Below are 12,968 nucleotides of genomic sequence, written 5' to 3' on the forward strand. Positions count from 1 at the left end.
AAATTGTCTCAAACGAACATTGGCCGAGAGAAGGCTTCTTTTCAGGCATGTTTCACTTATGAGGATTATTACATAACGACTGGACTACAATATGAGAGTTAGTTTTAGCTGGTTTGTAATTAGCTCCTACATTTCCTACATTATGTAAGTTGTCAATCATTTGAATGTAATGTGAACTCTATTCCTTCCTTCCTTGTATAATGAATTTTATTTAAATTTCTTCCACTAAGTATTGAGCAAAGATGTTTTGACTTTATACAACGAATAAGTATAAACTTTTAAGAATAAATCACATTAGTGTGAGGGAGCATGTTACCCCAAAATTCAAAAGAATTTAAATGAGTCTATTGCTAAGAACCAAAAAAGTTGTGTTACAAGACTAATCTTAACTCTTTCAAATGTGGAGTGGATCGTATTGTTATGCGAGGATGGAGTGAAAGCTCAAACTCTTCCATTGATAGTCCAAATTTGACAATTACTTCCTACACCTTATAATTTTCTTCCTACACCCAAACACTTCCAACTCCCTATCACTTGTCTTATCACTTCAGCGTAAGGTGAAATTTCATGGGGTGCAGGAAGCTTTAGCCTCAAAATTTTCCTCTTGACCAGAAGAAATTATGGACTTTACAGAAGTGCAGAGAGAAACCAAATGCAAATCATTAAAAAACATAAGCATTTATAAAAGACAACAAAGTGATTCATTGGTTTGAAGTTGAGAACACAGGCTATGATATGAACATGTCTACAAAAACTACACAGAACCGTCTTTTTGATGTAATAATAAAATCAATTTAAGGATAAATCACTGATTTTCTTTCTCTGTGATATAGGTATTGACCCAAGGATTGCGTGTTTGAAAGCTTTGAGCAAGCTGATCCAGCAACTACTCGACTGTAAGGAATTTAAATTTCAACAAAGACAAGAATAAAAATGTACCTTTTATCTAGCAAATGATATTATTTCGTGATTGTCATTAAACTAAAATTAATATGAAACTTTTATCCAAAGGTTTAAAAACCTTTTGAATGCTATGGCGTCAGGATTTATGGAGTTCTGAAACCTTTACTCGTTTCAGGCATGGTGGCACTGGGTTTGGTCTTTGCATAACGAGTCCACTGAAAAGCAAAATGAAAATGCCTGCACTACACAAATATGTGAACCATCGGTTAGATAGAGAAAGCCTAATCATTCACCAAAATGTCAAGAGATATAGAAATGCTGAATGAAGAATTTGTTGATCATCCAGCTTAGGATTAGTGTTTAGAGACATGTTTCAATTTTACAATTTTTTGTTATTTAATGTGGAGCTGCAGTTGTTCTCAATTTGCCGGTTTATAGTACGAATACAAGTTACTGAAAATAGTTTATTTGAAAAATTGTCATGACAGTCTTTCATAATCAATAAAGTATTCAAATTTTTTGGTCAAGCCTTTAATTATGTCTTGTTTGGTCTAAGCCTTTGAGACAGATGGTTTTCCATTTGAATGACAATCAGTGTGTGCACCATCTTCCTTGAGCAAAATTGTATCTTCATGCAGTTTCTTCCTGCGCTTCTCCCTTTTTGCCATTCTTTCCATCAGCATTCTGTTGTTGCTGCTCAGCCTTCTTCTGTGCTCGAATCATGGCACGCCTTTTTCGTGGCCTCATTTCTCGTACACTTCTCGGAGGCATCACATAAGGTTCAAGTGGCCGATCACCAAATGGGTGCTCACTGCCAGGAAAAATCCTTAATTTTCGATCCCTGTCCTGTATCCATTAACAATAATGCAAGTAAATGCAACTTAGAAGTGCAGCTCTTGAGTACTACATCGAACAAAATAAAATAAAAACAATTCAAAACCACAAGCTAATAAGATAAATATCCTTTAGCAAAAGATACTTGATTATTCATTTCGTAACGTATATGATAATGATACGATGATTTTGTGTAACATTTATGATAATGACCTGATGATTTTGTATATACTGATAATGTCGTCTGTCAATCCTAGTCTCTATTTCAGAAACCAAATGTTAATAAAGTACTAAAAGCAATACTATTGGATTAAATGATAACTAGAAGGAACAATTCATGAAGTAGTCAATAGAGGGTTTGACACCTAAAGCAAATGATAACTAGAATGAACAATTTATGTAGTCAATAGGGGGTTTGGCACCTAGTGCAACAAGTAAATCGAACATCAAAAGACCACAAAAGTGGTCATGGGTTAAAAACTTTTTTATGCACTTCATTGCTAAACGTGATATGTAAATACAATTGCAAAATCTTTCCTTTTAGTATAACCTTTCTAATTACCCTGTCAAAAAAAGAAAAACATTCTTTCAAAGGAAAATTTAGTTATAACATTGATATGCTTTTTTCTTCACAATTTTTTAAGGTTCAACACTTTTTTGTGTACTTCATTGGTAAAGGTATTTCCCTTTAGTAAAACCTTTCTAATTACCCTGTCAAAAAAAAAAAAAAAATCATTCAAAGGAATATTTAGTTATAACATTGATTTATTTTTTCCTCACAATTTTTTAAGGTTCACAGGTGCAAGTTTCCCTAGTGATGTTTTCTTAGAAAATAGGATCACTTGCTCCTGTTTTGTTGAAACGGAAATGATTAAATGAACTTTCCATTTCCTAATTTACTGTAAATGATAACAAAATGTGCAATAAGGTTGCCAAGAGACTTCCATTCAGCATCCATAATTAAAATAGAAAAGACTCATACGTCTTGTTCCAGTAAATATTGATTCTTCCATGAGATGAGGATAAAACTCTAAACATGGTTGTGATTTTAGGGTACAATGCGGTAATATTCAATTGTGATACTTCAAATGATAATAAGACTGTTTAGGTTAGATTGTAGAACAAAGAAAATTGAAAGAACTGATGCTGAAAGAATATAATTTTAAAATTTTGAGTTTGTTTGGGTTTTATACCTTTTGGAAGTATAATAGTAGAGATGTTTTTTTTTATAAATCATGAGATGCACTTGGCAAACGAAATTTAAAAATGTTGCTCCAATGGATATTTTCAGAAAACTATTGGGTTTTGTCCATCACAGCAGCTACCTGTCAATCCCTTTTGGAACAGCAGGAGTTACTTCTGGGTCACCATTTTTAAAATGTCAAAGTCAAGGGTTTTTGGTTTTTTCTCAAATGGGATTCTAACAAATAATATCCAAGCCAAACATGAAAATAACCTCGTTCACGCTAGTAATGAAATTCGTTATTGAGCTTAAAATTCCAAAATCATTGGTGAATATATCACTTACATCACGTAGTTTGTTTCTGGGCAGCATACGCAGAACAGCTTTGCGAATGACTTCAGTAGGGTCTTGGGTCATTTGATCCTTTAGAGTCCTTTTCTTGAGGTGGCCAATATAGCTACATACCATGACTTTATGTCAAAATAGGATGAACAAAACTGAAAACTAAGGAAGTCTAAGGAGCATAAGAAACCAAATAAACAACAGGATGCAATAAACTAGGAAGAAATTCTTAGAAGATTGCCATCTTAACTACAAAAAAGGATTTATTATATAGTATGACAGCAAAAAGTGAAAATAAATAATATATTTCATCACTTCTAACTTATAGTACAAATGCATAGAACTTGCCCTGTATGCCAGTAGTAGACCTTTTCTGTGAGTTTTCTCCCAGTCACACAAACATCCTTTGCATTAAGAACAATGCACATATCTCCATCATCACGATTAGGGGTGTAAGTTGGTTTATCTTTTCCTTGAACTACAGTAGCGATTTGAGATGCTAACCTCCCAAGGACCTATTTCAAAGGAGCATTGGTATCAGCAAAATATCAAATATGCAAATTGTTCAGTAGTCGACTGCACTACAAATTCCAATCAAAAGTGTATCAGTTGCAACTTAATCAGTGATAACAACTCCTGATAATTGAGACAAGATATATGATCCCTTCTTAGTTTGTTTTATAACTAGATATTGCAAAAGATCTATATTCATTCTGGATGGTTATCAAACGAATCCTCCATGAAATTAACTTCTGAATCCAATGATAACTCTTCAGAGGGTTTGACTCTCAATCCTAGTCATACATGCCATGCAAGGCAACAAGCTAACTTTTGCAATGCCCTTCATTAACCTAATTTCTCACATTTTATTTGGCACTGTGAAAAAGCCAAAAGTTATGCATATAAAATCTCACAGGTTATGCTTGGATACTTAATTTTCTAATTATGGGTATAATGGAACAGGATGATATGAAATACAACAGAAGAAAATTATCATGCAGTTGAATATATCATGGAATAGGAAAAAGTGAAACCAAATGTTAGGGTTTTGGACAGAATTATAACGAGAATGGATAATAATTTTGTTCCACCCAATTCTGTCATAAGGGGTAGAAATAGATGTATTTTCTATTCTAACAAACCAAATGATGACAATTGATGTGATTCTATTCCATTTAGACCTATTCCATTCATTTCCAATCCGTCTTCCAAGCATACCCAAAAATGAAACTATGACATTGAGGTGAGCTTTAAGTTCAAAAGGAGCTTACTTTCTAAAATCATAGACACTAGAAAACTGCTTTAAGTTGACATCAAAATATCATGTCATGACTTGTAGCCACTCTATCTTAGCTTTGAAGGGAAGAAACACGAAAAGACTGCAGATCACCTGGCCTTGTGCATCAAAAACCCGCCATCGGAGACCATCAAGATTAATGCGTTTAAGCCCAGCAGCAGCTCTCTGAGAATACAATAAAAACAGCTATAAAAATTGAATTTGAAAAATAACCCAGTTGTAGTCTATATCACAGACCTATTTAACCATTGAGGAATGTGATCCCTTTCAAAAAACACAATGCAAAATTACATAGCCGAAGGACCTAGTTAAAATTAATCACCTTCATGTTGCCGGTGAAAGCAGTTACCATCTTCATTTTTGTCTCAGTTTCTTTGATCAATCTTCCTCACAATTCAAATAATAAAATCTTCAACTCTGGCTTCAAATACTGAGATAAAAAAAATGGACAGAAAGTAGTGAGAGAAAGGGATAAGAGCAATTACTCAAAATCTTCTCACTGTAATGTTACTTGTGGTGACACTTCTCGCGGCGGTGACTCACGCAGTTGCGCCTCTCGTGGTGGTGCCAGATGTAGGGCATTGGGTTGAAATTGAGACCCGTTTTCTAACCTAAAACTTTTGAACATTTTGTTTAAAATTTAAAGCCCAATTACAAAATAGTGACTTTCTCTGCTACTGTCCCCAAAAAAATAAAAAAATGTGACTCTTTGAAAATTGCCACTGCACTGAAAAGTTAAAAAAATGTATAAAAATCTTTTTTATTTTAAAAAAGTTATTTTAAAATTTAGATAAAGAGACTCATAACATATGATCATGTCATTTAGAATTATATTACAAGTGAATCTATTTAACTAAAAAAATTAACAGCGATTAACATTTTCTATTAGTCATTATTATTACGATTTTTTTATTAATAATAACATGATAAAGAAATATCTTTTACTTTTTAGAGAAAAAAATGCTTAGATGAGGTTTTTTTTCTCCAAAAGAAAATAAGAGTACGAAAATGTATAGCATTCTAATAGAATTTGGTATATTAGTGTTGTTACTATGACATGTTAAATACTGCACCATCAATATACACTTAATTTTTTTGACATTTAATGAGTACTTAAAATAGATCAATAAATAGTTTGAATGAGAAGATTATTTTATATACAACACTTACAATTTTCTTGATTCAAAATTTCCTATATAAAGTTATAACAAATTCAAAACTTGTAAGACCTTGCAAATTTAACACTACAAATCATCTGTCAAATCATAATTAATACACCCCACGTCACTTGCTCAGAGTAATTAAAACGCACCCAAACCCCTCTGCGCTAACGCCAGGTGTCGAGTATGGAAGGTTCGAAAATCAGTAAGTGGGATGCAGGTGTCAGCAGGAGAACGGACGATGGTTTTTAAACAAAACTGATTTTTCAGAAGTCCGCGTCACTCTCTGCATGCACTCATCTTCTCCAAAGACTCTGATCTTTCGAATTCTCCTTCTTCTCTATAGAACAATCCCATCTTCTTTCTACTGTAACTCACCACCCTCTTCTCCGATCAACTTTCAGAAACCGTAGGAGCGTTCTCTGAGCTGTGAGCTACAAGTTGGACCGAACAGTTTCTGAAGCTGAAACTGGTAAGTTTCTCCCTTAGTAGTTCGTTCTTAGGTTTTCTGAAAAACTAAGTTTTGGCTGCATGCTAGTGTGTAGTCTAAGTACCTCAACTTTCTTGTGGATAGATTTGATTGGAAGAGTTAAGTGACTGTTAAGGGGGAAAACGTTAGCTGGTCGAGCCACACTTCTTACGTATAGAACGATTCAATCTCAAATCCGGGTAAGGGAAGCTTATTTGATTTAATTGATACTGTATGTTTTATGAACGTTCGATATTGATTGAATGTATGAGATAAATGCTGATTGATTATGTATGAACGATCGATGTTATAATGAATGAATATGGTATGTGTTGGTTGACATGTATGCTGATGGTTGATAAGTATGGATGATTAATGTGAATCATATAAAGTTTGTAAATTTATATTTGATATGAAATTATAAAGTATGAGCTGATATGTTGAAACTTGAGATTAGAAATAGATGAAAAGCTGAAATATGAAATCCTCACTATGATAATATACGTTCGTCATCGAACGGTCTTATACCGTTCGGTTTTCTAATAAAGTGCCTAAAAAGGAATTCTTTCATTTGGAAGGAATTCTGATCGAGAACGAACGTCCTGTAAAATACTATGTTTGAGCGTTCGGCTCAGTCTAGTGGTACCCGTATATCTAAAATAAAGTAATAATACATTTCTACCCTTATACTTTAAAATTAGTAACGCTCGGTCTTATACCTAGCGTTCGTCATAAGCAGCGCTCGGTCTTATACCAAGGGTTCGTCATAAGTAGCGCTCGGTCTTATACCAAGCGTTCGTCATAAGTAGCGCTCGGTCTTACACCTAGCGTTCGTCCTAAATAGTGTTCGGTCTTATACCAAGCGCTCATATTATTGTATAGTAAACCTTGATAAAATAGCGTTCGTTCAACTGTAATAATATATTTTTTCATGTTCGGTCATTTACTGGCATCGGACTTCCATATGCGAATTACTCCAAAGATAGTTCTAAATATTCTTGGCTCTTCTTATTACCTTGGATTCGGTTTAAGGTCTTCATAATAAAATTTTCTCTAAGTACTAGTGTAAATTCAAACGAGTTAGTTCATTTAACTGACCGCGTAGAAAGTAACGTCCGTTACAGATTTCTTAGTTCATTCAGTCCATTTTCTTATCGTTCGTCCTCGTTCTTCAGAGGGCTGAACGTTCGTTATTTTATGTCTTTGAAACTAAAGATGAAAATGATAATAGAGTATAAGATTTTAAAGGGTGAACATGATATGGATTGATTATACGATTATGGATTTTGGACGAGCGTTCCAGGGAGGAACGACTCATATATATTGAATATTGGATTTGGTAAAGTATGACTGTGGTTATGCTAATGCTGGCAGTCCATCCTGATGTTCCGTGAGTACTCATCCTCACGTAGAGGGGGTAGGTCATGTGTGGGAACGGCAGGAGGTCCTAGTCCTTAGGGGTACTTTGGATAGGGCTAACCTCGAGTGGTAGCTGTTGAGTGTATCCCAGTTACTACATCACTCGGGTGCAAGGACGCCTGTAGCTACACAGATTCATACAGTCCGGACGGTCTGTCTAGTAATAGATTTCGTATGATATTATATATTGAACGATGTGTTTGTGTGGATTTGAAATGCTTATTTTATATGTTGATGTATGAATTAAATTGCATAAGCTTACCCTTTCGTTTTCCTTGTGTTGTCTGTTGTCCTTATACGTTCGTCCTGTCGTTGCAATGATCATCCATGTGGATGTGAGCAGAAGGCGAGGCTACTTTGGAGGACGTTATTGAAGAAGAAAACCTGGTAGACGTGGAGGTCAAAGCCGAGCCTTAGAGCAGTTGTTACTTTAGATGTTAGCTTTTAGTTTTTGAACGTTCGGTTATTGATTTTGTAAAACCGCTCGTTTCCGAACTTCTAGTAATTCTGAAATTCTGTATGGAATTCTGTAATTAAAGCCCTTTGACTTTTGAACCTCGATTTTAGTGTAAGACTGCATTGCTTAACTGTTTAATGTAATTAATTCTATTATATGGTGATTACTGTATTTTGGGATGTTACAAAACTCATTATTCTTTTATTTATATATATATATATATATATATATATATATCATTATTCTATTATTTTATATCATATTGAAAATATGTTATATTATGTTTCGGGGTGTAGAGGTCATAGGAGGGATCTGAGGTTGGAGATGGTTGAGGAGCACTGCAACATATTGGGTAGGACGTAACTAAATTTTGATCCACTCATCCAAAACATGTGGAATGATACTTACAAAAGAAACTTTGATACTTAATTCACTGAGTGAAATATGCATATATATTGTTTGCATGATGATCTAAAGTCACACATGAGAATTTTATATAATAGTTATAATGAACTTTTATTTTTCGGTAGTATAATGACAGTCCAATCACATCTTAATCTGTATCAGGGTTTTAATGAGTTATTATAGTTGATAATCTGACCTAGTGGTAAACTTGGTGGTTGTATTGAGTGGTCTACCTAGATGGTCAGTTGAATGGTTGCCCTGAGTGATCGACCTGGTGATCGGTCTAATAGTCGATCTGGTGATCATTCTAATGATCGGTTTGGTAATCAACCTGAATGATTGGATCGGCATGATGGTTAACCTGGATGATGTGATACTTATTATATCCTTCGTCGTGCAAACATAACATGAAATTAATGATAAATTTAGAAGTACAAGTATTGATGAGTTAATTTACTCTATCACCAATTTCATTTATCTTCTTAAGTTCATAGCTATTATTGAATGTTTCAAATCTAACACAGGAGAGAAACTATTATATAGGAAAGAATAACAATATTATATAACAAATTTATCATTCTAATAAATTACATAAATTTATAAATTTCTATAAAATTCATAATTTTTTTAAGCTATAAAGTTATAAAAAATATAAAATAAATTTTAAGAAGTACAAAAACTTAACAAATATTTTTTCTAAATAAAAATTCATAAAATTACATAAACTATATCAAAATAATTCACGTGAAAGTTATACAATATAAATGAACTATTAAACCAAATAATAATTTATAAATTAAAATTTAAATAATCATAAAATAGCAAATAATAAATTATATAAATTATAAGCTATTATAATATTATATAAATTTTGTATAATATATTATGCAGGCTTTTTTTAAGAAAAGGAACAAATTTTCACAAAAATTACAAGAATAACCAGTTTGTAAAAATATTAATGCTGAATGGTAACATAACACATACAAAAGTGGTGTGACTCTTGAATAGTTTGTGAAGAGTGTTCTGAAATGGTGAAAGGTAGAAAATAACTTTGATTCATTCATTCAAACCTAAAATTAATACACTCTTACATTACCCAGAAAGTAGTTGCACTTGTGTTCATCAATCTTCTAGTAAATACAACTTGTAATTAATTCAGTTTTACTTTGGAAGTTGCACTTATATCTCCTATAAATGTTTTAGTTTTTTCAAAACCCTAATTGCTCACAAACATGGCTGGAAAGAAGCATGAGGATGTTGATTATGTACCTTTTGCATCTACTGCAGATGATGTGATATCTATGGTAAGTAATGAATTTTTCGAAATGCTGTTACATATGGATAATGAGGTTCTAGAAAAGATGGTTGCTATGTTTTCTGAAAAAGCTCCAACAGATGATAAAGTTGATACAACTGCACAACCACCTTTGAGTGATGATGCTACTAATGAACTTCCAGATCCTTCCAGTGAAAAAATTGTTGAAATTGCTAAAGAAACCAAACATGGCTGATGAGGAAATTGCAATATCTTGCACCAGAAACCCTAGATCTGAAATTGATGTTTTAGGGTGACATATATATATATACATAGGGTTAAATATGTTTTTTTGTCCCTAAACTATTGGTCGTTTCTGGTTTTCGTCCCTCTTTCATAGTAAGGTACAATTTGGTCCTCATTCTTTTCGAAACGTTCGTTTTAGTCATCGGAATTTTGGTTTTAGTCCTCATTTGTTGCTAAATGAGGACCAAATTTTTAAACAGTGTTTAGTTTTCGAGGACTAAAACGAACGTTTCGAAAAGAATGAAAATCAAATTGTACCTTACTTTGAAATAGGGACGAAAACGAGAAACGGCCAATAGTTTAGGGATTAAAAACATATTTAACCCATAATAATATATATATATATATATATATATATATATATATATATATATATATATTATGTGTGTATCAGATGATATCATGGTACTGATAATATGAATAATATGAAGTTGTTTAATTTTTGTTGTTTGAGAACTTTTCTTATACATTTATCTATTCTTTTTTAAATTTTAGATAATATTAATTACTGTTTTAAGGACTGTAAACCTTAATTTCTTTTCAACTTTAATTAATTTGAACTTGTCATCCCAAACTGCAAAAGCATTGCTGGGCATTGTTTAGTGATTCAATCTATCAGAAATTATACTAAAGCAACTGTTATGCAAAAATTATTTCATAATTCGATGGTAAGGGTAAATCATTATGTAGGTTATTTTGAAATCAGTAATTACAATAATTAAAAATTAATTTTATAATGATTATTTATAGATAAGAGAATATATTTATTAAGTCTTCCTTATTTTTCCCGTAATATTTTAATAGAGAGATGTATATTTGAAAGAGATAAAATCATACTCGTTATGAAATGAAGAATTCAAAATAAAATAAATTTGATTTCAGAATGATTTTTAAAAGAATGTTGAATTGATTAATATACTGTATTTGGATAACAAAAAATTGAAGAGAACAATTTATTTTAATAGAGAAATTGAAAATCCTTTATCGTAAACTCTGTTGTTTAAATATAGAATTTACGAGATTAATTAAATGATTTAGAACTATATGATTTTAAATTTCAATTGAAAGGTAAAATTCCAAATTTGTCTTTTTTTTTTATTCTCTTCTTTGATTTTGATTTTCGTTGGTTTGACATAACACTAAAATCAATACATATAGATATTAAAATTTGAATATATTAATACAATCTTTAATAAATATTGACATATTTTTTTCACACAAAAAGTTTGTGATATTTATTTATTTTACTGATATTATGGAAATTATTTTATTATTAATGTTAGATTAGAGTTGTTTCCAACCAATGTTATTAAGATTAACTTTTTTATTAATTATATCCGTTTGGTGTGAACTGAATTTATTTTCAATTAATCTAAGTTAAGATTATTTTTAATTAATTAAAATTATTTTTTGAACATTATAAATAAAAAATATTTATTAAATAATTTTAGTTAGAATTTTATTTATGACTAATTTTCCTTTAATGTTAATTTTATTTTTTTATTAATATTAATAAAAGGTACACTATAAAAAAAACTACCTAATGATTGAGGTTTTATATTCATTTATAAAATTGCAGAAATTTTAAAGATGTTCCGTAGTTAGATTTGTCGTGACGATTTTTTAATATCTCTGATGCTTGAATTATGTTGTGACAATTATATTGGAAGTCTTAGATCTTTATTATCTGTGTAGGTTATCAAAAGAGTTTCGGTAAAAAAATTTAAACCTACAAAGAAATGTAGACACTTTTCTAACAAAGGTTATAGATCTATGAGATTATTATTATAATTAGTTAATTAAATTTAATTTTATAAAGATTTTATCTCTCTAATTTTTTTTCCTCTGGCTTGTTTTTAATATTATGAGGAATGACATTGATTATTACAATTCTATTTGATTAGATTTTTCAAAATAGAGTAAGTTAATTTTTTTTTTCTTTTCAATATTTTAGAAAATGTGTTTCATGTGAAGTGTTTGAGCTTGTGGCGTTAAACGGTTTAAGATTAATCTATGTTTGATCAAGATTGTTAGGAGATATGTTTTGATAATTTATCAAAGTTTTTCCATCTACAAGTAGAGCTACCTATGTGAGAGTCAATGGAAAATTTGATATTTGAACCTATGTGAATCACTTTTTGAGTTCAGGAGTGTCTATTTGGGTAAGAGAACCTAGTGCTATTTTATACATGTTTATGTTGGATTGGATTGATGTGAACATTGATTTCTATTGAAATAGTATAACTAAATTGTTTATGATTTTGACTGATCTAAAATTTAATATGAGTTGTGGTAAACTATTATTGGTTGAATTGATTGTAATTTGTGTGGTTCCTATAAATTATGATTAATAAGCTATTTTAGATGTCTTTTATTGAGCAAATTGGTCCATTTAAGGTAATTTCAACTTATAGTTGTGATTTTATGAACTAAGAAACGTTAAGAAACTTAAAGGGACTAAATTGACTAATTTAGAATGTATTTTTATTTTTAATTTTATGCAAACTTGTTAGGTGATGCAAACCCTTGCTAATCAATAGTGAAATATTAAAATCAGAGAGAGTTCCAAATTCTTTCACTCGATAGACGAGTCAGAGCTTGTTGGGCAAATTTGATTAAACCAGCTCTTAAGGTCTAAGTTGTTGAGCAAGATAAATGATTACTGGGCGGAAACCATTTTGGGAAAGGGTAGAGCGACATGGGAGGTTTGGTTATTGAGGGAGCTTGATCTCGTTATGCAAATTTCAATGAGTTTAGTCCCATGGCTCGTTGAGTGAGCCACCTTCTTATTGAGCGAGTTTGCCTTCATAGGTAACACGTTGAACAAAAAAGGAACTCATTAAGCAATCATATGATAGCTAGACAAAAAGGTCATGATTGTAAATGAAAGTTTTATCGGTGATTATATGATTTTAAATGTTGGAATATAGTGAATACA

At 31.4% G+C, this 12,968-nt stretch overlaps 1 protein-coding gene across 1 annotated transcript; it reads right to left on the reverse strand.

The window, feature by feature from the left end:
• Positions 1-1,353: 1,353 nt before the first annotated feature.
• Positions 1,354-5,191, reverse strand: LOC148202570 (uncharacterized). The gene is made up of 6 exons (XM_088108502.1): positions 5,060-5,191; positions 4,882-4,989; positions 4,653-4,724; positions 3,611-3,777; positions 3,266-3,377; positions 1,354-1,749 (listed from the first exon to the last, which is right to left on the reverse strand). Exons 2-6 carry the CDS (start codon positions 4,915-4,917, stop codon positions 1,534-1,536), a joined length of 603 nt encoding a protein of 200 aa, XP_087964628.1. The 5' UTR covers positions 4,918-4,989; positions 5,060-5,191; the 3' UTR covers positions 1,354-1,533.
• Positions 5,192-12,968: the final 7,777 nt, after the last annotated feature.

The sequence above is a fragment of the Vigna umbellata genome, chromosome 3 (assembly GCF_029865625.1).
Source record: "Vigna umbellata cultivar VRB3 chromosome 3, Vumbellata_1.0, whole genome shotgun sequence".
Taxonomy (NCBI): Eukaryota; Viridiplantae; Streptophyta; class Magnoliopsida; order Fabales; family Fabaceae; genus Vigna; species Vigna umbellata.

Coding starts and splice junctions, on each gene's coding strand:
- LOC148202570 (XM_088108502.1), bottom strand. CDS start 4,917: ATGAAGATGGTAACTGCTTTCACCGGCAACATGAAG. Junction 3,378..3,610: donor GTCTACTACTGGCATACAGG/GCAAGTTCTATG, acceptor CATGGTATGTAG/CTATATTGGCCACCTCAAGA. Junction 1,750..3,265: donor CCAGAAACAAACTACGTGAT/GTAAGTGATATA, acceptor TAATGGATACAG/GACAGGGATCGAAAATTAAG.